This window comes from Microtus ochrogaster, chromosome 15 (genome assembly GCF_000317375.1).
Source record: "Microtus ochrogaster isolate Prairie Vole_2 chromosome 15, MicOch1.0, whole genome shotgun sequence".
Classification (NCBI taxonomy): Eukaryota; Metazoa; Chordata; class Mammalia; order Rodentia; family Cricetidae; genus Microtus; species Microtus ochrogaster.
The window spans coordinates 16,781,185-16,806,948 of record NC_022017.1 but is presented as its reverse complement, the minus strand read 5'-3'; the positions used below and the strand labels follow the sequence as shown (position 1 = coordinate 16,806,948).

Genomic DNA, 25,764 nt, shown 5'->3' with positions numbered 1-25,764 from the left:
AGCTGTCGAGTCTGAGCTCACTTCCTCTTCCTCCCAGCATTCTGTTCTGTTTACTCCTCCCACCTATGTTTTAACCTATCAGGGCAAGCAGCTTCGTTATTTAATTAACCAATGACCTTCCTCCATCAGGACCCCATCCTAAGCCTATCTTTTATCATGTAAGAATCTATTGAGGACTGTGGAGCCTCGCTCTAGGAAAGCGCTTATGGACCCAGACATAGAATCGTGTTTATAATCATGGTAGGTTCATGAAAATAAGTTAATAAACTTTGCATCATGATGCTTCATACTTAATATAGATTAAAGATAAGATACTAGGAAAATGTTATCTGGATACTTTTGTATAACATGTCCCATTTAAAAATACCATTTAGGTGCCAGTGAGATAGCCCGATAGCTAGAGGTCCTTTGTTGGGTCCATGGGAGTCGTGCAGAGATGAGGGACAGGCCATCAAAGTCTACTACACCAGAAGCAGACTTTGTTCCAAGTTAAAAAATTAAAAGAATAAATCTCTATGGGGCACAAAAATTTGAGACCAAAGCCAGAGATTGACTTGTATGACTGTAGCAATGGGCTGTTTCCCAACTCCCCTTTTTAGAGCAAGAAGCAAGCATTAAGCATGAACAAAAGAATTTTTACAAGGTAAAACTCAGATACAAATTACCCTTCTTTACCATTTCCATTAACAGAGGGGGTTTTTTATTGTTTTTGTTGTTGTTGTTGTTGTTTGTTTGTTTGACTTTTTTTTTTTTTGGTTACATTAGTGTCTGTATTTAAGGCATTCTTCTTCCGTGACTGTCCCGGACAGTGTTTACCAAAGCTCTGCACTTCTTCTGATACTGCCAGTTTTGCATAGCAGGGACAACACATAACCCCAAAGTCACATACACCCCATCCTTTAAGGGTTAACTCAGCTCACATCTGTTGCTGGTCATGAGCTGACCTTCAGGTTGCAGAGGGACGCTTCAGCCTTGCAGACAGAGCTACGGGTTGGAAAGCAAAGTAACCCACTGTTAATAGTTAATCCTTAAACTGCTAAAAAAAAAAAAAAAGCTGCTAACCCCCACATGTTCACTGTGGCATGTGCTAAATGTAATTTTAATAATTATACACACACCACACACATATTTGAAACAGGGTTTCTCTGTGTATTCCTAGCTCTCCTGGAATTCACTGTGTAGAACAGACTAGCCTCAAACTCACAGAGATTCATCTACCTCTGCCTCCCAAGTGCTAGGACTAAAAGCATGCACCTCTACGCCCAGGAAAAAAAAATCAATACACATTATGAAAAAGGAATTTCCTTCCCTGTCCTTTGTTCCTATTTCTGTAAGGGTTTTTTACCTTTAGTTATTGATTAATTATATTATCAATCTGTTATCTCTTTAAAATGCCAGTGTCCTGTGTATGTATCTAACACAGGCATCCCTTGTCATTTATGTTACAGGTGCTTTCCTGGGCTTTGATTCTCTTTCTATTCACATTTGCTTTCACGATGTTACACAGAATTCTTTTTTAAAAGTTACTCTGTGGTGAAATTTTATGTTTCATTTTGTTCCTACCACAACCTAGAAAGGCTTATATATTTTTCCTTTCTCTAAAACAGCATGGACCTAGGGTAAAGTACTTGTATTTCTAGATGTCAATAATTCTATAAAACAAATAGCATAAGACTGTGGGGAACAAGTGTACCCCTGTATTAATGAGCATTCATGACAGGAGGATGGCCAGGTCAAAGACCCCAGTGCCTCAGGCTCATGGGAACGGAAGGGTAAGGCCTTTCTCTGGTCTGAGTATGGGTGCTGACCAGTGGTTGGCCTTCAGCTAAAGCCAGACAAGTAAAGGTCTCAACCTCTGTTTCCTCAGCCCAGGTGACTGCAGCCTGAGGCTGCTCCCCTACAGAGAACCCCCTCGGAAGCGCTGTATGTAATAAACACACTGAGTTTCTGGGTTGCTGGTGTGGCTCTGTCTCACCAAGTGGACCGCTTGATCCCAGCTTTGTGTTACTTATGTCTGTCTGTCTGTTTCTCTTAGGCTCCTGTGGCTCTCTGTCAGATTGCTTAGGACCCAGCTGTGCAGACGTTAGCAAGACATTATTTTTTATTCATATTACTGTACTGTTATTGAACCCAGCGTCTTATATATGTTAGGCTAGTGCTTTACCCCTGGAGCTACATCCCAGCCCTCTTCACGCCTCACTTAGTTAAAGGTCATGCTGGCTAAGCCACCCTTGAACTCCTCTGGAAGTCAGGCAGGTCTTGAACTTGACGTTCTCCAGCCTCAGCCTCCCAGATATCTGAGACCACAACCCTGCGCCACCAGACTTGGTTTACCGCGTGATTTTAAAGTAGGCGAATCAGCAGAGGACTCTTTCTTAACCCCCCTTCCAGCTCTAGGGGCCACAAGGTTATTGTATTGTGTTACAATATAAGTTTTTATCTTTCTAGATGGTTGAAATCAGTACTGAGGAACTAAAGGAACAGTTTGATCAAGAAATTAAAGTAATGGCAAAGTAAGTGTTGACATGTCAGTGTGGCGTGGGACATGGCATGGGGCAAGGGGACCTGGTTTCGCGCAGATTTGGGTGTGTTAAGATGCAGGGTTGAGGCCAGCACTATTTATTCTCTGATTATATGATCACGTATACTATATGCCAGCAGATTAAAAGCGGTCAGTGTTTTACATCACAGCAAAGTTACAGAGGATTTGAAGAGTTTTCTGTTGTCAGGTGTTCTAGAATTCCCGACAAGATCAGTTGTAGTTGATTAAAAAAAAAACCAACTATTTATAAATCTGGGAACGATGGTGCCCTCCTGTAATCCCTGCACTTGGGAGGTTGACAGAGGAGGTTTGTGAATTCTAGGACAGGCTGTGCAATGTTGCAAGTTCCAAGAGAGCCAGAGCTATAAAGGTAAACTCTGCCTCAATAATAATAACTAAAAACAAAAACTACTTATAAAATAACAGACCCTCAGAGAAGCTAAAATTCAGAGGTAACTAAGGGAATATTATATACAAAGATGTTGAGAATATATTGATGCAGAATGTCGGAAATTATTGGGCTCCATTAGGAAGGAGACAAGAACCAAATCAGAAAATGTAGTGATTACAGTGACTGGCACTTGTATGATAGTCACTGTACCGTCTGCTTCATGAACTTATTTAATTCCAAGAACCAACCCCCCTTTATTTAAAAAAAAAAACAAAACAAGATTTAGAAGTGTGAAATAACTTACCCAAAGTCATGTCACCAGCAAATAATTAGTGTTAGGAATTTTTGGAGCTGGCTTCTGGTCCAGATATAGCTAATTCCAGAGCTTTTGATCTGAATCCTAATGAGGTTATTAAACAATCGCCATGAGGCCATCGCTATCCATCACCCACTCCATTGTTGACCTCATAAAATAGCTAACAGACCGAGGTTAGTTCATGTGCAGTAAAAATGGCGGATGGCGCACACGGAAACCCCTGTCAACGCTCTCTCCAGACTTGATCTCCTCATCTCTTCCTCCATTGTTGGTTCTGCCACTAACTTGAGGCCCAGGTGGTGAAATGTCTGCCACGAGCAAGGCTCTGGGCTTGGTCACCAGCACCTGAAACGGCACTTGGTGTCACATACTGCTCCCCCCCATTCACTGCATCCCAGCCTCTCCTGTTGTGGTTAAGTGTCTCTTTCTGCACCTTGCTATCAGAATGACCAATCCAGATGTCTGACCTCTGTCCACTGGGGAGTAACATGGTAACATTGTACAGCTCAGTGAAACAAAACAGGTGAGCTACCACCTGCTTTAGAGACTGGAGAAATTTGATAAACATTATCTAGTTGTATTTAAAATGTGCAAATTTGGTGGAAATGGAGAATTTATCGAATCAGCTTACGCTTCTCAGAGTACGTCTGAGAGCAGAAGTCTGATTTTATTCCAGGGCATGCAGAGTTATAGATGGCGTGGAATGAGCAAAATGAGCACGGCCTGAGTGGAGCGTCTCTCATGTGCCGTGTGTGCTTCAGGCTAGCCCAGCTCTTCATTAACGCCCACAGCAGCCGTGTGGTGCGGCCCTGTCACGCCAGCGCCATGTTCTGTATGCAGGGAAGGACTGAGGCTGAGGTTGCCAGCAGGCCTTGTGTCGCAGGCCCAGGAGGTGGCAGGACTGTGGCCTTGTTATCCTGTGGCTTTTGTAGTCATTTCTCTCCAGTGGAACAGAGAACTCAGATTGTAGACAAGCATGTGATGGAAGACTGTAAGCATGACAGGTAAACGTGGCTGAAGACGTTCCTGGAAAGCAGTGCCTTGGGTGTGTTAGAGTCGTGTTGTGTTAGGGATTTGTCCGTGCTCTAAGTTTCCAGATCTTGAAAAGGCACTGAGCAAAGATGAGCATCGTCCTGAGCTAACCTGTCTCGGGTTCTGTTGATCTGATCAAAGGTGGCTACAGAATCGGGAGAGGTTCGCTTCTGCTATGGATCAGTAATACTGAAACAAGAACCATTTACAGAAAAGAATCGGCAATTTCAATGAGCCTGTTAGCATGTTACGAACATCTGTCACGCTACATATGACATGTATATTACATATTACATACACACATAGTTTTGCGATTATCTCTTTGATCTTTCTGCTAAAACTCTTAACTTGAGTAACTGCTAGAAATATTTAGTCTAATCGTTTCGCACGCTGCCTCACATGCACAGGTGTCAGCACGAGAATCTGGTGGAGCTACTTGGCTTCTCAAGCGACAGCGACAACCTGTGCTTAGTATACGCTTACATGCCCAATGGCTCCTTGCTCGACAGACTGTCCTGCTTGGTAAGACCCCTGTCACCAGACTGTCTCACTTTCCGTTTCTGTGTTATATTGCTAATGATCGCATTTGGTGGGGTTCACTGAAACCACGCTAAACTTACTGTCCCCTGTTCTGTAAAATGATGCAGTTTATGTGTTAACAGGTGTTGCAAATTTAAACCGCAAAAGCATCGGCCAAGGCCAGATGTTGGCGATGGTCTTGTGCATTTGTATGTTCAAGCGAGGAGTGCAGCCTCCACTTAATCTTATGTGAGATTATTTTTTTGCAAGCTTTAAAAATTGTAACTCTAAATTCTTAGTGATATGGTTAGTGACACAAAAATGACAATAGAGAATACTATTATGGGTTTTCTTTGGACTTTTTTTTTCACCTAAACCACTGTTTAAAATCTGTTTCTTCACAAGGATGGCACTCCACCCCTCTCTTGGCACATGAGATGCAAGATCGCTCAGGGTGCAGCTAATGGCATAAGTTTTCTCCATGAAAATCATCATATTCATAGGGATATCAAAAGGTAAATCTACTGTGAAACTCTGAAAGCCATCTTTAAGCATCATTTTCCTGCCCTTTTCTTTCACTCTTTGCGTTGCATCTTAACGGATAGGGGTGAGACTTTTCCCGCCCCTGAAAAGCCCTTTGTGCTCCACACACCTGTCATCTTCCTTATTTCAAGCCTCTGACCTGCTTCTCTGGGGAGATGAGGGTTTTCCTGGCTTTCGGATCACCGGTCTCTCCTGAATCACCTTCACCTCCGTGGTTATTCTTCAGTCCTCTCCACCCGTATGTTATTTACCTAGTTAGGCGTCTACTTGCTACATGCTAGGCACCGTACGTGATATGGTGAGCAGATATAGCTCCAAGCGGAGTTCAACATCAATCACAACATAATAGAGTTTTCGTGTTTGTTAGTGTTCCGTGTTAGTGTAAAGGAGGATTTTGAAGGAAATGGTGTCGAAGCGAAGGCCTGAACAATGAGCAGGAAACAAGGAAGCACAGTTTGAGGGTAACTGTGTAGTCGATGACGAAAACATTCTAGAGAACACAAGCCTAAAAGATGGATGTTAGGAGGGAATTTGAGGGGGGCTGGAGAGATGGCTCAGCTGTTAGGAGATCAGCGATTAAGCCGCTCCTCCAGAAGTCCTGAGTTCAATTCTCAGCCACCGCATCTCTAATGGGATCTGGTGCCCTCTTCTGGCACAAAGGTGTACATGCAGATAGCACTTCGGAGGGAGAGAGAGAGACCATGATGAGTTGCAGGAAGTAAAATGATTACAGTGTGACTGACTGGGGTGCAGAAAGTGAGGGGTAGAAGTCATGAGAGGATATTAAATAGAGGAGCAGGAGTCAAGTCTTATGGGGCCTGGCAGGCAAAGGCAAGGGTTTGATCATAGCTGTGATGAGATGCTGTTGAAAATACAAAACTACAGCAGTAGTCGTCAGCCTTCCCATTGCTGTGGCCCTTTCGTACAGTGCCTCAGGTTGTGGTGACCCCCACTATAAAATTATTCTCTTGCTACTTCATAACTAGTTATGAATCATAATGTAAATATCCAATATGCAGGATATCAGACAGTAACCCCCGTGAAAGAGCCGTTCGACCCGCAAAGGGGTCTCAGCTCACAGGTCGAGAACTGCTGGACGACAGTATCGTATTCAAGTTTTACAAATCACTGTGAGTCGCGCGTAGAGAGCAGTTTAAAACCAGGAGAAATTAATAGATCGCTGTCGACATCTTGGTAGACACAGTTCATATGAGCAGAAGTGGACAGACACAAGTGGTTAGTGTGGCAAGACATGTTTGTATCTTAGCTGTAGAGGGCCAGGAAGAGGGGAGAATCAGTAACAGCCTTGGAACTTAGAGCGTCCACAGTTGCACGCTGGAATAATTGGGACGTGACACACTTACATAGAAAGAACAGGAAGAGGTTCCAGTTGGGGGGGGGCGCTTTGAGAAGGGTATACATTCTGTGTTTGATGTTCTTTTAAGAGATGGAAGTAGCAAGGCTAAGCGGACAGTCTGACATATAGATTTGAAGGTAGAACTCTGAGCAGAGTGTATAACACTTGCATGAATATGATGCTTGAAGAGTTATCATCTAATTATTGAAATATATAGCATAAGAGCCCAGGAGTAAACCCCAAGGACCCCTAAAATGTAATGACCAAGAAAAACGGAACAGTCCCCAAAAGACATCTAATAAACTATATAAACACATGGGTAGGTGAAACCCTATACATGGACCTGCACCTCCCTTCAAGATACAGAAAAGAAAGGAAAGCAGTGATCTCTCTCTTGCTGACATCTAACTGACTGATTTAAACACATTTTAGTCTTCTATGCTGCATCTATAAAATGACATACATTGTAACTAAGACATATATAGTGCATGTATATATATGCAAAGGTACACATATACCTCTAAGAACCTGCTTGACCTTGTAGGCAAGAAAAGTTTTCTTCCTTCAAATTTACATTTTTTTTTTCCAGTGCAAATATTCTACTAGACAAAGACTTTACCGCCAAAATATCTGACTTTGGGCTTGCACGGGCTTCTGCAAAGTTTGCCCAGACAGTCATGACCAGTCGAATCGTGGGCACAACGGCTTACATGGCACCTGAAGCTTTGCGAGGAGAAATAACGCCCAAATCGGACATCTACAGCTTTGGCGTGGTACGTGATCACTCTCTTTATTGATTTGCTTTGATTTCTTTAGAGTGTCTGTGCATGCATTTGGCACAGCATACACATGCCAAGAGCCAGAGGGCAGGCTTGCAGGAGCCGGTTTTCTCCTTCCACCATCTTAGTTCCCAGGGATCAAACTCAGGCTTGGCGGCAAGTGCCTTTAATTGCTGAGCCCTCATTCCAGCCCCTGATTATTCTTTTTTTTTAATAGTGAATTAAATTAGAATGTTTTACTACATGTATTTTTTCTTCTCTTGCTTTTTTTTTTGTATCATCTCACAGTCAGAAGTGGAGAAAGAGGGGTAAGATTAATGGGGCACCCTCTTAGTCTTCCAAACAGGCTTCCTTTATGGAACCAGAACTCTATTCCACGTCACGTTAAGACACAGGGTTGTGAAATGTGGCTGCTGGTTGGAAAATAAGATTCTCCTGAGAGCCCCGTAAGAACGAACAGACCTGGAGTCCCCAGAACACATGTGCAGTACAACTCTTTGATATCGGCGTCCATAGGCTTTACACAGGAATTGCTGGTTAGATTTCTGTCAGCATCCATGCTCCATGCCAGTGGTTAGCACAAGAAGAAAAGCCTTTCCCAGCGTGGTCAAGTCCCTGGCTCATCCACTTTCCTTCTAACTCCCACTTGATGTCTTCGTGTTTCGCTAACGGATCTTTCTGTCTCCCTAGGTTTTATTAGAGCTAATCACCGGACTTGCGGCTGTGGATGAAAACCGTGAACCTCAACTACTAGTAAGGAATCCATTTTTATCAGTCTTCTCCTCTCTTGCCTTTGTGGTCTTAAGTTCACGTGTGTAAATATGGCAGGTAGAAATGCCCTCTCTGGCTGTGTGTGATGGCGTGGTGAAAGTGCATGCTGTGTGTCCATGTTGCTGGGATGTATTTGTGAAGCCTGAAGAGATTGTTTCTATAGTCTCTGTTCCGGTGTCTTTGTAGCAAAATGAGAAGAAAGCCAATTCACCTATGGCTTATTACTTCCTAGGGTATCCAAACCCTTGGTGGCAAAGTCATTTTCATATCATAGGAAAAAGCTTACAGATTTCATTCATATCTGCATAAGAATATAAATGCTGGTAAAAATCATGATGTCATTATGGAGTGTTTTACTTGAAAAGTTAAAACACTTCCCTCCTTTACTACGATTCCTACCCTCCTCATTTTTATATTGAACGTTTGATTGATAGTTTATAAGTAGATGAGTTAAATGATAGCTAAACTTTAGATAAATTACACCACATCCTTTAAAGATTATATGCATCTTTAAAGATATATATATATAAACATGTATCTTTACATATATCTTTATACATATTGATAAAGAATATATATGTGATACTTATATATAAGGAAATATATGTGTGTGTCTTTGTATATATCTCTAAAGATATATTATTATTTATAATTTTTTTACATTTTTTAACAACTATACTCCTTTTATCATAATTTATTTATATGCCCTATTGGTACAAACTATTCAGACAATAGACATTTACTAGAGAATGTACCAGAATTAGGATCAGATGATCAGAAGGTATAACTTACTTGTTCAGTCTTGATGCCAGGGCTGGAGAGATGGTGCAGCACTCAAAAGGTCATACTCCTTGTCCAGAGGGCCAGGTTTATTTCTCAACACCCATGTTAGGTGTCTGACAACTGCTTGTAACCTTAGCTCCAGGTCTGAGGCCTCTGACCTTCACAGGTACCTGCATACTTGTACACATAGCCACATACAAAAACACACACATGCATACAGATAATTAAAATAGGACTTTGTCAAAGGGCAACAAAAGTCTTAGTGGCAAAACTAAATTGAGTAAACTGTAGCGTGTGAGATTGTTACAAATGTCCACCATAAAACAGAAATGTCCATGGTCTGTTGAAAACGCAATATTAAAATAATATATGAAGTATATTTATATTAGAAGATATTTATGAGAATAGTCTAATGGTATTCTGTTGTAATATAAGCGGCGGGGCTGCATCCTCAGCACCCTGGGCCGCCTGCTAGCTTATGCCTCGAAATAACAACACACAAATTGTATTCATTTAAACACTGCTTGGCCCTTTAGCTCTTGCCTTATTGACTAAATCTGATATCCCGATCAACCCATCTCTAATAATCTGTGAGCACCCGTCTTACCGGGAAGATTCTAGCCTACGTCCATCCTGGGTCGGAGCTTCATGGCGTGTGTCTCAGAGAGCAGAGCTCTCGCCTCTGCCCGCAAGAGTGGAGCATCGTGTCTCTCTGAGGCCTCTGCCCCCCCGAGAGGAGAGCTGTCGAGTCTCTGTCTGAGGTGTCTTACCTCACTTCCTCTTCCTCCCAGCATTCTGTTCTGTTTACTCCTCCCGCCTATGTTTTAACCTATCGGGGCAAGCAGCTTCTTTATTTAATTAACCAATGACCTTCCTCCATCAGTATTTAGAATGTTATAATGGCAAATTAAAAAAAAAAATTTATGTTAACCAGAAATATAAAGTTCTCTGTCCCATCAGTTACAGGAGATCAAGAGAGAAGCCTGAATTGGAGAGGCCATATTTAAGCTGTTACTATATGGACATAGATAAAGTTCGTGGCAGGGGTTGGATTAAAAACATAAACGTTATCTGTGCACAAGCATGTGCACACAAACTCAAAAAACAAAAACAGCAGACTTCCCCACACAGTACATCCCTTGAGTGTACCCCAAGTCTCAGAAATGGGACTGCTGTATGCTCTTCTTCAAAAGGATCTTCATTTTTTTCATTACATTTTTTCATACAATAAAAAAATAAACATTAGAAAAATAGAGGCCAGGAAGATGTTCAGCAGGTAAAGGTGCTGCCACCTAGCTTGACCTGCGACTCTGACTTCCACCTCCCACAATAAATAAATCAATGGGAAAATCATTTCTTATAGGAGGGGTTAGCAGTGCAGGTTGGTGCTGGTGGGGAGAACTCTTTCCTAGCTTGCACAAAGCCTTGAACTGGATTCCTAAAACCAGAAAAACAAGACAAACAAAGCCCCACAGGGCCAGAGAAGAGATAAGGGACTAGGGATGACGACCTGTGCTTCCTCAGCTTCAGCTTCTGACATAAAGACCTCTAAGGGTCTCCTACCAAGATCCTCCTTCCCTTCAGTAGGTGTAAAAGTCACCACTTTGGTTTGAATAGAAATGAAACCCAGGATCTCTATGAGTCCCAGGTTTGCACTGTGTCATTTAACAGTGAAAGTGTAAAAATCAGGGAACAGTACTCTCTGGAGTGCGGGTACGGCTGGGAAGTCCTAAGACTGTAATGTCGGGTACTTGTGATCTGTCTCTCAGTGAGCCTACTTTCCACTGCTGTGTCATTTCACAGTCCTTCTTTTGCAAGGGTTTTGGAATGTTATGTTCCACTCCTCACTCGTAATCCTTCCTTTCGATATAAATTTATTTGAGCTACTACAAAACATACCATAAACCAGGTGTCTTAAAGTGACAGAAAGATAGCCTCTCAATACAGCCAGAAGTCTGAAGTCAAGTTTTGATAAGCCCACGAGTCCCTCCTGAGAGTCCAGGGAGACTCTTCCTGCCTCTCCCAGGTTCTGGTGGCTTCTGGTATCTTCGGCTTATAGCCCTGTCACTACCATCTCTGCTGCTGGTGGTCGCATTTTCTTCTTGGTCTTTTTCTTTTTGTCTCATATATATATACACACACACACTTGTCATTGAAGTTAGAGCTTGCCTGGATAACTCAGGATTTACTTACTGTTTTATTGCTGTGATAAAACACCAACCCACCCCCGCGTGTAGAAGGAAGAGTGTATTGGTGCTTATGGTTCCAAAGTCTCTTGCCGGGAGATATGGTAACAAGTGGCTGGCATGACAGCGGGAGCAGGAAGCTTGCAGCTCATATCTCAAATCACAAGGTCAAATCAGAGTGAACTGGACGTACAATGAGGCCTTAAGCCCTCAGAGCCCATCCCCGCCCCCCTGCAAGTGATAAACCTCCTTCACAAGGCTTCACCTGCCAAGCCTACCCAAACAGCACCACCCATAGAAGACCAATGAGCCTGCGGTGAACATTCCATCCAAACCACTAAACCCAAGATGACCTCTCATTTCAGATGTCCACAGAGATCGTTTTTTTTTTTTTTTCCACGTGAGGTCATATTTACAGACTCCAGGAACCAGGACATAGACATACATAGATACATGCTTCTGGGGCCACCACTCATCTGACTGTTCAGCCCACAGCACCTCCTCCTCCTCCTCCATCGCCCAGTCTCCAAGTCCTTCTTTCTCTTTGGTTCAGCATTCTGAGTTCCTGTGAATAAGCCCAGGGTGTCTGAATGCAGAAGGTGAAACAGTATTCTCGGAAATGATCAGGAAGCTGATGCTCCTGAACTGGCAGATGCTGCCAATAGGAATGCGAGCAGTTCGCTCATCACAGAAAGACGAGAATTGTAAAGCAGATGGGTCGGAGTGGACGGGAATCACACTAGTAAATCAGCGATGCCTGTGCGCGTGTACATTTCCTGATCTAACGTCCGTCCCGCATGGCTTCAATTCCTAAGGGGGTTATGAAAAAAATAGGAAAATAAGAGTTCAGGTTATTACAAAAATAGACGATTTTAAATCATTTACATTTGCATTCTGATTTCTTTCATTTTGAAGCTTTTGACCAAGTTTTCATGCCCATTTTTATAGCTGGATATTAAAGAAGAGATCGAGGATGAAGAGAAGACGATCGGGGATTACACCGACGAGAAGATGGATGATGCGGACCCTGCGTCCATTGAAGCCATGTACGCTGCAGCTAGTCAGTGTCTGCAGGAAAAGAAGAACAAGAGGCCGGACATTGCGAAGGTACCCTCTTATATCCACAGGCAGTGAGGGCTGCGGGCCGTTAGCCTTCACGAAGTGTGTGTCTCGAGGCATCTGCATAATGCTCTTGTATTCTTCCTTTTTAAAGGTTCAACAGTTGCTGCAAGAGATGCCTGCTGAACACGAGTGAAATAGACTATATATATAATCTATGTATAACACACTCTATAAGCACTCACTCTTCACCTTTGTTTTTTAACGTCTTGTGGTCCTGAAGACTGAACAAGCACTTTGGCACTGAGCCTACATCACCAGCCTGGTTTTTAGTTTTGTTTTCCTAAATGGTCTTTATGTTTAACATGGCAGCATGGTGCACTGTACTGACTGATTAACGGATGTGTTGACGCACTGCCAGAATGACAGTAGCATGGTGGCACTTGGCCCCACCTCCTTTGTATAGAGATCATTTTCCATGGCAATGTCATCAAATTACAGCAACTACAAGATTCAGGAAAACAGCACAGCACTAGGGAGACCCTAGGGTTTGGAGTTTTGTTGTTGCTGGCACTAGAAGTCCTGATACTCTCTCTCTACAAACCAGGCTGACCTCGAGCTCAGAAATCGGCCTGCCTCTGCCTCCTCTGCCTGCGCCACCACCATATAGCCAGAGACCCTGGTTTGAAGCTCAGCAGACTCCGCTAATCTCCTGTAAAGCCCTGGTCCAGCTCTCAGCTACCCTAAACCTCAGATTTGGCTTTTCTGGTTTGTTAATGAACTCTGTGCTCCTGTAAATAACTCTTCCTATGCTCCTGGTATGTAACCCCCACCTGTACATAACCTCCATGGCTCCTCCCACCACTCCTCCAATACGTAACCCCCACACCTCCTCCTGTACATTACCCCCACCACTGCTCCTATAACCCTAATTAAACTCATTGGGTCACCAAGGTAGACATGGGTGGACTCAATCATTCAGTCTGCCTTTGATATCCTAATTTGAATGAATAGATGTTTGCTTGTCTGCCCCAGGAAAAATTCACACACTTAGTACTTTATGTGGGGCGTAACAGAACCAATGATCAGCTTGGGGGTGGTACTTGCATTGTCTCTGCTATGTGCAGTAAGACAGCAACTGGAGCTGATCTGTCTGAGGGTGGAGCACCCACCCAAGGGGACAATCCTGATGTCATCTCTTTCCATGTGGCAAGAATGGCAGGCTCTTTTGCTGTACTGGGTGGTTTTATGTGTCAACTTGACACAAGCTAGAGTCTTCAGGGAGGAGGCTCCTCTGCTGAGGAAATACCTCCTTGAGATCCAGCTGTAGGGCATTTTCTCATTTAGTGATCAATAGGGGAAGACCCAGCCCAAGGTGGGTGGTGCCATCCCTGGGTTGCTAGTCCTGTGTTCCATAAAAAAGGTGAGCTAAGCAAGCCAGAAGAAGCAAGCCGGTCAGCAGCAGTTCTCCACGGCCTCTGTATCATCTTCTGCCTCCGGGTTCCAGCCCCGCATGAGTTCCTGTTCTGACTTCCTTCAGTGATGAACAGAAAGGCTGAAGTGTGAGCCAGATAAACCCCTTTCTTCCCGACTTGCTTTCTGGTCATAGTGTTTTGTCACAGCAATGGAAACACTAATGAAGACACTTGCTGTAGTGGTGGCTGCATTGCTCCTGCCTGAATGAAAAGATACGTAAACAAGACAGCAGTGGTCATCCTGCAGGCAGAGTCTCTGAGAGGAAAGTTCCAGAAAGGCCATCTTCTTGTCGGTATGCAATGGCATGCCCCCTTGATGAGTGGAATCGGCTGGCCATTTCATACTACAATAAGAAAAAGGTGCAGATTCTGCCCTCTGCATTATTCTCTGAATTAGCATGTAAAATGAAAGAAAAAAAATGAGACCAGGGCAAATGTCCTTTAATGCCATTGGGAGGTAGAGCCAGGCAGTCTCTGTGAGTTTGATACCAGCTAGGGCTAGAGTGTAACTCTCTCTCTCTCTCTCTCTCTCTCTCTCTCTCTCTCTCTCTCTCCCTCTCTCTCTCCCTCCCTCCCTCTCCCTCTCTCTCTCTCTCTCTCTCTCTCTCTCTCTCTCTCCCTCTCTCTCTCCCTCCCTCCCTCTCCCTCTCCCTCTCCCTCTCCCTCTCCCTCTCCCTCTCCCCAAGGAAGTGGTATGGCAGTGAAGTATACTAAAAAAAAAATTCTTATATCCCAAGGGACTGGAATTTTTCTGGACTTCACAGCCAGTAAATAAAATTCCTTGCGGTCACTTAAGGCTGATCTCCTACTGTGTAGTCAGCCTGTTTGCTGAGCCCGCATTTAAGAGAACAGTGTAACAATCAACCTTATTTGCCTTTGATTCCCATATAGTCTACTTTTACAACCAAAGCAATGAATAGCTGTAACCTTGAGTTATCTAGTCTTCCGTGTCCCTGACCTAGGAGTAATACATGTATGCTTTGTTTGTTTGTACTGTGATAATCATTTGATGAAAACAGCAAATATATATTGAAAGCAATCTTTTGAAAGCGGTCTTATAAAAATGAATATCCATAATCATTGAAGACAACATATAGGTATTGTTTGATAAACAATGATATGTGTAATACTGTTTGCTATCTGGGTCAGTTGGGGTCAGCTGGAGTAAGTAACTTGATTCCTTGTGTTGGGGGAGGCTGCTGGCTCATTCCCAACTGCCCAGACTGGAAATAATCACTCAGAAACTATATTATTTAAACCACTGCTTGGCCAATCACTTAAGCGTATTGCTAGCAAGCTCTTACATCTAGTATTAACCCATTTCCATTATTTTATGTTTTACCACAAGGCTTGCGGCCTACCAGCAAGGTTCTCGCTGGTGGCTTCATGGCATCTCAGTGACTCCACCTACTCTCTCTATATATGTATATCCCTTCCAGCCTGGCTATGTTCTATTAAGCCATTGGCTGAGAGCAGCTTCTTTATTCATTAGCTAATAAAAGCAACACATATACAGAAGTCCTTCCCACACCACCCTTGTTAAAAAAAAAACTGTTAAAGATTTCTGTAAAGTGTCCCCCATTCCTTCCCTGTGCAATACTCTCTGTGCTATTCAGCCCTTTGTTAGGGATAACAACACAAACACACACAGATATACAGCCATAGAAAAGGGACAGATTCACAAGATAGCATTTAGACAGACACAGATTCAGACTCATACAACAGACAGACGGGTGACGGAAGACACAGGAGAGCAAAGTAGAGAATTCAGACCTGGGCTCACTGTTGGTTAAATGACACCAAAGAGAAGTGTTGTATTGATTTCTGTCCTTAATGCAACACCAGCATGCTGTTGGTAATTGAGTTTATTAATGCATTCAAGCTGATGCAGGATGGGCTGCTAGCTTGCCATTTCATATGGAGGACTTAGAGTACAAATTACATGTATGCTGAATAGTCCTCCCTGTGATCTCCACTCTTGGAATCCGTGGGGAGAATTTGTCAATGAAGAGGAGGAAGGAATGGGAAATATCCCTCATGCATGATCTTTAATACAGAGGAAGGATAAACCTCGCTGCTGCACAGGGGCCTTAATAATGACCCGGTGTGATAATCATGGAATATTGTGCTGTTGAACTGTTTGAATTGGAGGAGACTTTTACTTGATAAATTAGCTCTTAAAGCTGTAGGGCAAGAGAGTAGATGGAATCAACCTAGTGTTATGGAAGCAGAAAAACTAATATAACCACACAACCCTGCTTTAAGACAAAACTTATATGATCTCTGGGGGTTTGAATAGGTATGGCACTATTAGGAGGTGTGGCCTGGTTGAAGTAGGTATGGCCCTTATTGGAGGAAATGGGTAGGCTTTGAAGTTTCATATGCTCAAGTTCCGCAAGTGTGGCACGCAGTCTCCTGCTGCCTGCTGGTCAAGTTGTAGATCTCGCAGCTCCTTCTCTAGCACCACGTCGGCCTGAATGCCTCTGTGCTTCTCACCATGAGGGTAATGGACTAAACCTCTGAACTGTAAGCTAGCCCCATTAAGCATTTTCCTTTATAAGGGCTGCTGTGGTCCTACTGTCTCTTCACAGCAATAGAAACCCTAGCAATGACATAATCCAAGACAATATGAGGGAAATCACTCTCTGGTGGGTGGCCCACAGGAACCATCATAGATACCTAACTGGGGGTCCCCTGACTACTGTGAACTGGAGGACAATAGAGGAAGGACAGATGTGGAAATAATCACGCATGAGAAAGGCAGTGTTGCATGCCCAGTCCGTTGTATCAGATAGGACCAGGAGATTTAACAGAGGCCGGTTCAGTGGTTACCTTGGGACTGGTGCAATCTCTAATGGCTCTGATGAGCGTGTTGTAGCATGTGTCCTTTATTAGGAAAAAGTGCCCCTGGCAAGTCTGAACAGTGTAGACTGATATGTAAACAAGCTCATAAACTAATAAAGCAATCAAGAGGGATGATTAAAAGAAATCAGACAAAGGGATCTGTGTGGGAACTGGAAAGCAAATTTGAGGCCAGATTAGTGTCAAGACAAAGTTCCTAAGGAAAAAAATGATAGTGAAATTCAATAGAGCCTCTGGAAGGCTTTAAGGCCTGAAACAAAAGCTTAATTAATATATAAATGTTAGCAATGTAAATGAAAAGGACTGTTTGTCCCCAGGATGGGAATTAGACATCCACCCAGAACCAGAATAAGCTATGCACACTCCTCTTTTGGGAGGCAATTTTCTGTGCGTGGAAATTGTTTACCCAACCTAGAGACCCCTCAGTAGCCCAATGTAGCCAATAGAGAGGCAACAACTAGGCACAGCTTAGCCCAGAGACAATCAGATGTGTGGGATGGTAGTAGGTGTGACATGGCTGTGCTTCCTCTGGGCCCTAGGCCAGCTCAGGCACCAGGACTCAGCCCTAGCCCCCACGAGCCTGTTGCAGGTGGGAATGCATGTCATCCCTGAAGTAGCACTGCAGCCTGAGGAAATGGAGTAACTCAGGGCAAGTGTTTGTGGATAATGGCAGGTAAACTAAGGACGTAACTCCCCTTCAGACAGCCATACTCAACACTGGACTGTTGAGAAAACAGCCGATAGAAGAAATGGAAACTTTTGTGGTGTATATGGGACCACACTGTCATTTTCCCTTAGTATTTCCGAAGCTACTGACTTCTAAAATCAACTGGCAACTGGTTAGCAAGATGGGTGGTGGTCCTTCAGAGGTCCCGCCACCCTTTGCACAAAGGCTGCATTTCACACGTGGCGTAATGCTAAGTTCTAGGTGTTTTAAGAGATTTAGAAAGACATCTGAGAGCTAGAGAGATGGCTCAGTAGTTATGCCCCTGCGGAGGACTCAAATTCTCAGCACCCACGTCATGGGGTCTACAAACCACCACCTGTAACTCCAGTTTCAGTGGGTACCAATGCCTCTGGCCTCCAAGGGCACCTGCAATCAAATGTGCATACCCACCCCCACACCTACACATAATTAAAAATAAAACAGATTTTTTAAAAAGATTTATTTAGTTATTACTATGTATATAGTGTTATGCCTGCATGTATGCCTTCAGGCCAGAGGAGGGCATCAGATCTCATGGTTGTGAGCCACCATGTGGTTGCTGGGAATTGAACCCAGTACCTCTGGAAGAGCAGCCAGTGCTCTTAATTACTGAGCCATATCTCCAGTCCAATAAGGCAGATTTAAAGAAAGAAAAGAAAGGCTTCTGAAATACACCCAAGTACATGGGAAATCAGTTCACACAAGGTTCAAGGGCCACACACAACTCTGAAGTCCTTGGGAGCTTTACAGTTGGGTAACGCACAGAGGTCATACAACAGGGTAAGGGGGAAAAAGTCCCCCAAGAGCCTGCGCCTGTCAGTGTCAAAACAAAGCTTGGAGTTTGAACAGAAGTCCCTTGTTTGGTTGGAAATAAATATTCCTAGAAGCTATAAGGTTAGTGGAAATTCCAATGCTGGGGGTAGGGCAGTTCCTGAGCTCTTCGCCAGGGATGCTGTCCAAGAAATACAAGGCAATTTCCACTGCTGTTGGTTTTTCACCAGAACTAGATGATAAGACCCTAATACTAAAGACACCACACACTTTGGTTGTGGAACATGAGGAGATCAAGCTGGAACTGGGCTAGAAGCTTCCTGCCAGCTAACTTTCACAGTGCTGGAGGTGCTGTGCAGGCTCCTGGGGAAAGGTCATCAGCAGCATCCTATGCAGCTGTGATCCCTGCATGTTACACTACAGACTTGGGCAAGAGGGGCCACTAATGCAATAGTGGCACAATTGTTATGAGTGCTAACAGTTGCTTTCTGAGTGGATGTAAAGCCTACTCCTCGGGAAGAAATTCATACACAGTACTTTTTTAAAAAGATTTATTTAGTTATTACTATGTATATAGTGTTATGCCTGCATGTATGCCTTCAGGCCAGAGGAGGGCATCAGATCTCATGGATTTTGCAGATGCAGTTATGGGACCTACTCATCTGACTGTAAACCTGTTCAAAAGCCCATGGATAATGGAGCCATGGGCCTTCTTAAGGGATAGTCTCCTGTTATTGTTTGGCTAAATAGATATAGTGTACCTGCCAGAGTAACTTCTAAGCATTTATAATTATGTCTGACTTATTGCTGCTTTCAGCCTTGATCAGTAAGTGTTAGTTACTACATAACTGATCAAATTGTCAAGAATAATGACTGTTGAGTGCTCAACTCCAAATGGGGCATCTTTGTTAACCCTTCTAAGTCTCAGAGAATGGATTAGTTCCCTTTGTGTTGCTGTGATAAAAACACCATGGCCAACTCACAGAATGAAGAGTTTTGGGCTTATGGTTGCGGAAGTATAAGGGTCCATTATGGGAGGGAAGCAGGGCAGTAGGTGTCAGGCACGGCAGCAGAAGCAGGAAGTTGAGAGCTCATGTCTTCAAGCTCAGACACAAAGCCAAGGAGGAGAAACTGGAAGCAGAGTGAGGCCGTATGACCTCAGAGCCCCCCCCCACACACACACAATGATGAGCGTTCTCTAACAAGGCTGCAACCACACAAAACACCCCAAGTGGGAACCAGTGTTTAGATACCAGAGCCTATGGAGTACATTCTCCTTCTGATCACCAAAGGGAACATCCCGGAAGAGAAGGTGGAAAGATTATAAGAGCCAAAAGAAAGGGTGCCAATTTGAGGAATACTTTCCTCTGTGCCTACTATGGTCATTGCTCCTCTGAACTGTCAGCAGCCGTGATTATCCACACAAAGCATGAACAAGATGGGGCCCATGTGTGCAGGGAGGAGTTCACAAGGTCCCTCATATCTCGAAGGATATCTAGGCAGTTAAGGGTCTCTGGGAGAGACGTTTTCTTCAGTGGTGCTATAAGCCCAAGACTTCTTACCCTGCTTTTGTTAATATCCCCAGTTAAACTCACTGGTTCACCAAGTAAGACATGAGTGGAGTTGCTTATTTTGTCTGTCATTTGTAACATGTCTCAGGGAAGCGATGTCTGGTCATCTCCCCTAGAAAATCTCACATTCACACACTTCCCCATACACTAGAGTAATATCTACTCTGCCTTCCTGGTGGCAGGGAAGGGGAGTCATAAAAAGCAAATAGTTAAAAATACAGGCAAAGACTTTGTAATAGTAAAATGATAGGTTCTTTAATTTTTTGGATACAATTATAAAACCCTATCTATAGCAAAATGTTCGTAAGGTCTGTTCCCAGTGTGTTAATTTCAGCGATCATTCACTATAAGCAAAATATCCTTTGATGATACTCCCACAATAAAGCTACTAGGTTACATTTCATGCAAAGTATAAGGGATTTTGCAGATGCAGTTATGGGACCTACTCATCTGACTCTGAGTATCAGTCAGAGAACTATGGAAGGAGCCACATCAGGAGACCCAGGACATAAGCAGAGATACTTTCTGCGGACTGTGTAGGGATATGCATACCGTTTGAGGGGACAACATCGTCAAAAGCCCAAGGGTGGCCCCAGGAAGATGACTGCTTTCCTCCAGATGTTACTCAGCTGGCAGTAAGTGAGAGTGCACCTGTGCAGCCGTGGGGAACTGAATTCTGCCAGCCGAGAGAAGCTGGGAGCATGCTTCAGCCTTCACATGTGTAGTAACAAGAGCGGCGGGGCTGCATCCCCAGCACGCCGGCCGCCTGCTAGCTTATGCCCCGAAATAACAACACACAAATTGTATTCATTTAAACACTGCTTGGCCCTTTAGCTCTAGCCCTTACTGGCTAATTCTGATATCCCGATCAACCCATCTCTAAGAATCTGTAAGCACCGGTCTTACCGGGAAGATTCTAGCCTACGTCCATCCTGGGTTGGAGCTTCATCCCGTCTCTGCCCAGGAGCGGGGCATGGCTGTCGAGTCTGAGCTCACTTCCTCTTCCTCCCAGCATTCTGTTCTGTTTACTCCTCCCACCTATGTTTTAACCTATGAGGGCCAAGCAGTTTCTTTATTGCTTAACCAATGAAATCAACAGATTGATATACGACACTCCCACATCACACATGATTCTGGGGCCTGGCTCCCATCAGGGACTCTCCGAGAGCAAGCTGAGCTACCTAGAAGAGGCTCAGACCAGCCAGGCAGCGTGAAGAAATGGAAACCAGGGAGCTGCCTAGAGGACTCTCAGGTTGTATGAGCTATGTGGAAAAGATACTCTCTAATGCTTTGAGTCACGTGAAGGCTGTGCAGTGTGGTCCAGGCTTTCAGCTTTCCTCAACTCTCCCCATGCTGTCTTTGGAGTAATTTCTGCGCTCCTGTAAGTAACCCCTCATCCATAGTCCTGCTTATAACCCCAATAAAACTCATCAGTTCAGCAATGACTTGGATGATATTTGTACTTTGGTCTGTTGTCAGATCCCTATCTGGAGTGAGTGACTGTTGATATTTCCCCAAAAACAGCATCACACAGCACTGGCTCACCTTGTACTAACAGCCCTTCTTTCCCTTACTGTTTCTTGCCTGTTTTTGCCTTTTAGAAAGCAATACACAGAGGGTAAGACTAATGGATTGTACAATTATTTTTCTATTACAGAGTCTCTTTTATGACTAGTAAATCATACTCTGATTTATACCTATGTCTCTGGTGTAGGAGTTCAGTGAATCATCTTCGGCTGCCATTCAGCAGTGGTTCAATCTCAGTTATCCATGGTAAGTTCGAACACTTCAACTGTGAGAATGGCTTTTACTCATTCGGATTCCAGTCTCAAAAGCAGTCAATATGGAGACAGCAGTAATGGATCAGTAAGCTCGTTCCTTTGATACAATTAGGAAAAACAGCATGTGGAATCTTTGCCTTAGACGGCAAATGGCCATTTCTCCTGTTACCACCATTCTTATATCCAGATTATGTCTCCAGGTGCTATGTCCCCCTCTTTTAAAATTAAAAATTTAGGGTTGGAGAGTTGGCTCAAGAGGCTGAGAGACTGCACTGCTCTCTTTGTCTTCCAGCGTCCATGGCAGGAGACTCACAATTCCCTGTAACTCTAGGTTGTTGATTATCCTCTGCCCCTGGGCTCAGCAGCCCTGGAATTCACATGTACATATGCACATACAGGCATGTGTGTACACACACTCATGCACGAGCAGGCATGCACTTAAAAATAAATACATTTAGGGGCCAAAGAGATGGCTCAGCAGCTAAAAGCACTGGGTGTTCTTCTAGAGGACTGAGGTTCAGTTCCCAGCACCCACACGGCAGCTCACAACTGCTTGTAACTCAAGATCCAGGGGACCCAACACCCTCACACAGACCTACATGCAAGCAAAACATCAGCGTACATCAAATAAAAAATAAACCATTTTAAAATACATACATGCATGCATGCATTCATTTAAAAACGAAAATTTAAAAATCCAATTAAAGGAAACAAATCCAAGAGAACTTTACTTTAAAAAGTGGGGAGCATTGCAGCTGAAGTATGTTATGCCAGTTTTCAACATTCAGGCAGATATGATGCTGGAGAATTCTACAGCATGACCCAAAGGCAGCAGGAATTGAACTTTCTCACTGGGTGTGGATTGAGGATCTATGGAGCCTGAAAGTGGCCTCTGCCGTGGTACACTGTGCTATAACCAGACCACACCTACTCCAATAAGGTCACACCTCCTAACAGTGCCACTCCCTTTTGTGGCCATTTTTTTTTCAAACCATCACACATATGCTCTATCAAAATTAAAGCAAAATAAGATAAATATTTAAAATAGATCTATAACAAGCAATGATGCTGAAGCTGCTGGAGTTAAGTCACACTCACTATAAACTTTTAAAGGCCAGCATCAATCCTTCCAAAATTATTTCATGAAATAGCAAAGCATGCAATGCTTCCAAAATCTTATTATTGAGCCACTAATGCCCTGATGTCGAAACCAGATAAAGGAACAACAACTAAAAAACAGACTGAGGATGAATCTTCTTGACCAACATTGATGCAACATTCTCTGGGTCAATGAGCTAGCTCAGCTGAAAAGTGTGCTTATGACTGAGGCTAAGAGCTGAGGTTTGATCCCTGGCACCCATATGGTGGGAGGAGAGACCCAACTCCCTCAGGTTGTCCTCTGACATCTGTACACATTCCATGTCACATACACACACAAATACCAAAAAAAAAGGCTAAGGAACTAAATAGGTACTTTTCAAAATGGAAAAGAGATGACTAATAATTTTTGTAAAACACATTCAATATCCTTAGTCGTCTGGGAAATGCAAATTAAAACTCCTTGAGATTCTATCTCATGCCAGCTAAAATGGTAAATATATATCTTATTATATATATAAATATATGGCAAGACATGCTGACAAGGATGCAGAGAAAAAGAAGCCCTTATTCATTGCTGGTAGGAGTGTAAACTGGTGCAGTCACCATGGAAATCAATGTGGTGATGTCACAAAAAACTAAAATTAGAATTACCATGTGACTCAGGTTGGCCAGTCCTCGATATACACCTAAAGGGTTTAAAAATACTTGTGTATCCCTGTTTGTCATAGCTTCCTTCACAATAGCCAAGAAATGTAATCAGACGAGATGTCATTGATAGATGAACGGATAATGAAAACATGGCATTTTGTTCCGATATAATGAAAAATGAAAATCTATAGGAAAATGGATATGAATAGAATGTATATTGAGATAGTTTTGGCTCAGAAAGATATTCAATATTTTCTCTCCTTGCTGGGTTGTAGTTTCTAATTTTCCTATGTGTGCACTTATTTGGGCATGTGGACGGAACCCAGGAAATTAGCCAGGAGTCCACAAGGGGACAGGGACTGTGGATTTCAGGTTGGGAAGCGGAGGGTGGTAAGCACATTTAAGGGGAGGGGAAATGAGTGGAAAGAGGCTCAGCAGGAAAGGCTGTGCATAGCTTTCTCAGAGGACCTGAGCTTGATTCCCAGCACCCGCGTTAGGCAACTCCCAACTGCCTGTAACTCCAGCTCCAAGGGATCTGACACTTTCTTCTGGCCTTCACAGACACTGCACTTACATGCACACATATTCCCATGTACGCACACACACATGATTAAAACCAAGAGGAAGGGAGCATTGGAATTGAAGGCATTTAAGTACGATGGGGAGGGGGGATGGGTTAGGATGCAGGGAAAAGATTCAATCAAAAGTAAGTTGTCAGAAAACATCCTAAGTAAATCTGATACTTGGCAATCTAATTAAAAAAAATAAAAGTAAATGAGTTTGAGTGGTGGTAGCCTGAATGGGTAAATAAAAGCTTCTCTTGGGAGCCATCAAGTTAAATGGGAATCCCACTGCCAGTGTTGGGCTACCTTCCTCTAAGTTTTGGACCAGAGGCTCTGAGACCCCTAAACAGTTCAGAAATTGCCCTGCTAAGTACTCCTCAGAACTAGATGGTAAGACCCCGCTGTTGCTGATGACCTCACATATTCTGCTCACCAGATACAGAGAAGTCAAGCGGGAACTCACAGCAAGTCTTGCCTGCAGAGAGAGAATTGACATCAGCTGTCTTATTAGATGCAGCTCTTGTGTGTTATGCTACCCAGTCACTAAGTAGTATGGGCATATTTGTTATGGAATAATGATGTGGAATTTCCCTCTGTATGCTGTGATTACCATTAATGAATAAAGAAACTGCTCTGGTCTGGGCAGTGGTGGCACATGCCTTTAATCCCAGCACTCGGGAGGCAGAGGGTAGGTGAATCTCTGTGAGTTAGCTGCCAGCCTGGGCTACAAGAGCTAGTTCCAGGACAGGCTCCAAAACAACAGAGAAACTGTCTCGAAAAACCAAAAAAGTGAAAGAAAGAAAGAAAGAAAGAAAGAAAGAAAGAAAGAAAGAAAGAAAGAAAGGAACTGCTTTGGATCTATAGCTGGGCAGAACTTAGCTAGGTGGGGAAAACTAAGCTGAATTCTGGGAGGAAGAAGGGCAGAGTCAGAGAGAAGCCATGTAGCCCTACTGGAGACAGATGCCAGATCTTTAGCCGGTAAGCCATAGCCACAAGGTGATACACAGATTAATAGAAGTGGGTTAAATTAATATGTAAGAGTTAGCCAATAAGAAGCTAGAACTAAGGACCAGGCAGTGATTCAATTAATACAGTTTCTGTGTGATTATTTTGGGTCTGAACTAGCCGGGCGGCTGGGAACCAACAAGCAGCCTCCCATTGCAGAGCAATGTTGTGTGACAGACTTTTCCTGGGACAAGGCACACACACATCTACTCACCCCGAGTGGGGAGCCTCTCACAGACTATAGCATGGATGCCATCTGAGGAGCTCTAGTAGGCCCAAGCACGACTTTGGCAGGCCTTGCCCTTCTGCCATTCCCTCTGCCTTGCTAAACTGTTGGATTACATTCTTAAAGCTGGCCACCAAGGTCTATTCCCTCATTTGGCCACTTCTTCCTTCTGAGGCTGGTCACCAGGTCCAACTATCAAAGCATTGAAGTAAAGCAAGCAAAAACTCCGTTTGGGCTCACCCAATTAAAATAACCAAAATTAACCAGCTCATTCCTAACATGGCGTTCCGCTTTTCCCTTTATAAAATGTCATTTGCCTATGGACCACATCTATCTTGCCTGTCTCTATCCAGAGGCAGTCCTTTGTCCCTTAGGGACAAATGTCCCTTCCCCTTCTCCATTCCTCTCGCAGCCTCCGTCATCCTCTGTCTTCTGTCTCTTATTCTCCTGCTGTTTGTCCCTCTGGGGCAAATACATTTTTGTACTGAGAACTTGATCTTAGGGTGTCTTGTGTCTGATGTCCTTTCACCACTGAAGCCCAACTTGGCGAACAAATGGGTTTTATTGGGGTTACTCATAGAAGCAGCAATGACTCAAAAGAGAGCTACATCTCAAAAGCCCACCACAGCATGGGTGGCAACTCATAGGTAACTTGAAGCACACTGCACCATCTACAGGCAACTCAGCAGGTGGCAGAGTATCCTTTCGAAGAAACTGGGTTGATTTGAGCCTTAGCCAGGCACCTCAACTGGTTTCTGCTTCTTCTAGGAAGCAGGA

The 25,764-nt window shown here is 43.7% G+C and overlaps 1 protein-coding gene across 3 annotated transcripts in view; it reads left to right on the top strand.

Annotated features, from left to right (window-relative positions):
• Nucleotides 1-13,544, top strand: part of Irak4 (interleukin 1 receptor associated kinase 4) — a 30,149-nt gene extending 16,605 nt beyond the window's left edge. For all 3 annotated transcript variants that reach the window (XM_026782776.1, XM_026782777.1, XM_005354299.3), the window contains exons 7-13: nucleotides 2,449-2,513; nucleotides 4,689-4,803; nucleotides 5,206-5,315; nucleotides 7,290-7,473; nucleotides 8,170-8,232; nucleotides 12,168-12,326; nucleotides 12,433-13,544. In XM_026782776.1, the coding sequence (XP_026638577.1) occupies nucleotides 2,449-2,513; nucleotides 4,689-4,803; nucleotides 5,206-5,315; nucleotides 7,290-7,473; nucleotides 8,170-8,232; nucleotides 12,168-12,326; nucleotides 12,433-12,474 (738 nt within the window). In that variant the 3' untranslated portion in view covers nucleotides 12,475-13,544. The remainder of the gene's footprint in view (nucleotides 1-2,448; nucleotides 2,514-4,688; nucleotides 4,804-5,205; nucleotides 5,316-7,289; nucleotides 7,474-8,169; nucleotides 8,233-12,167; nucleotides 12,327-12,432) is intronic.
• Nucleotides 13,545-25,764: the final 12,220 nt, after the last annotated feature.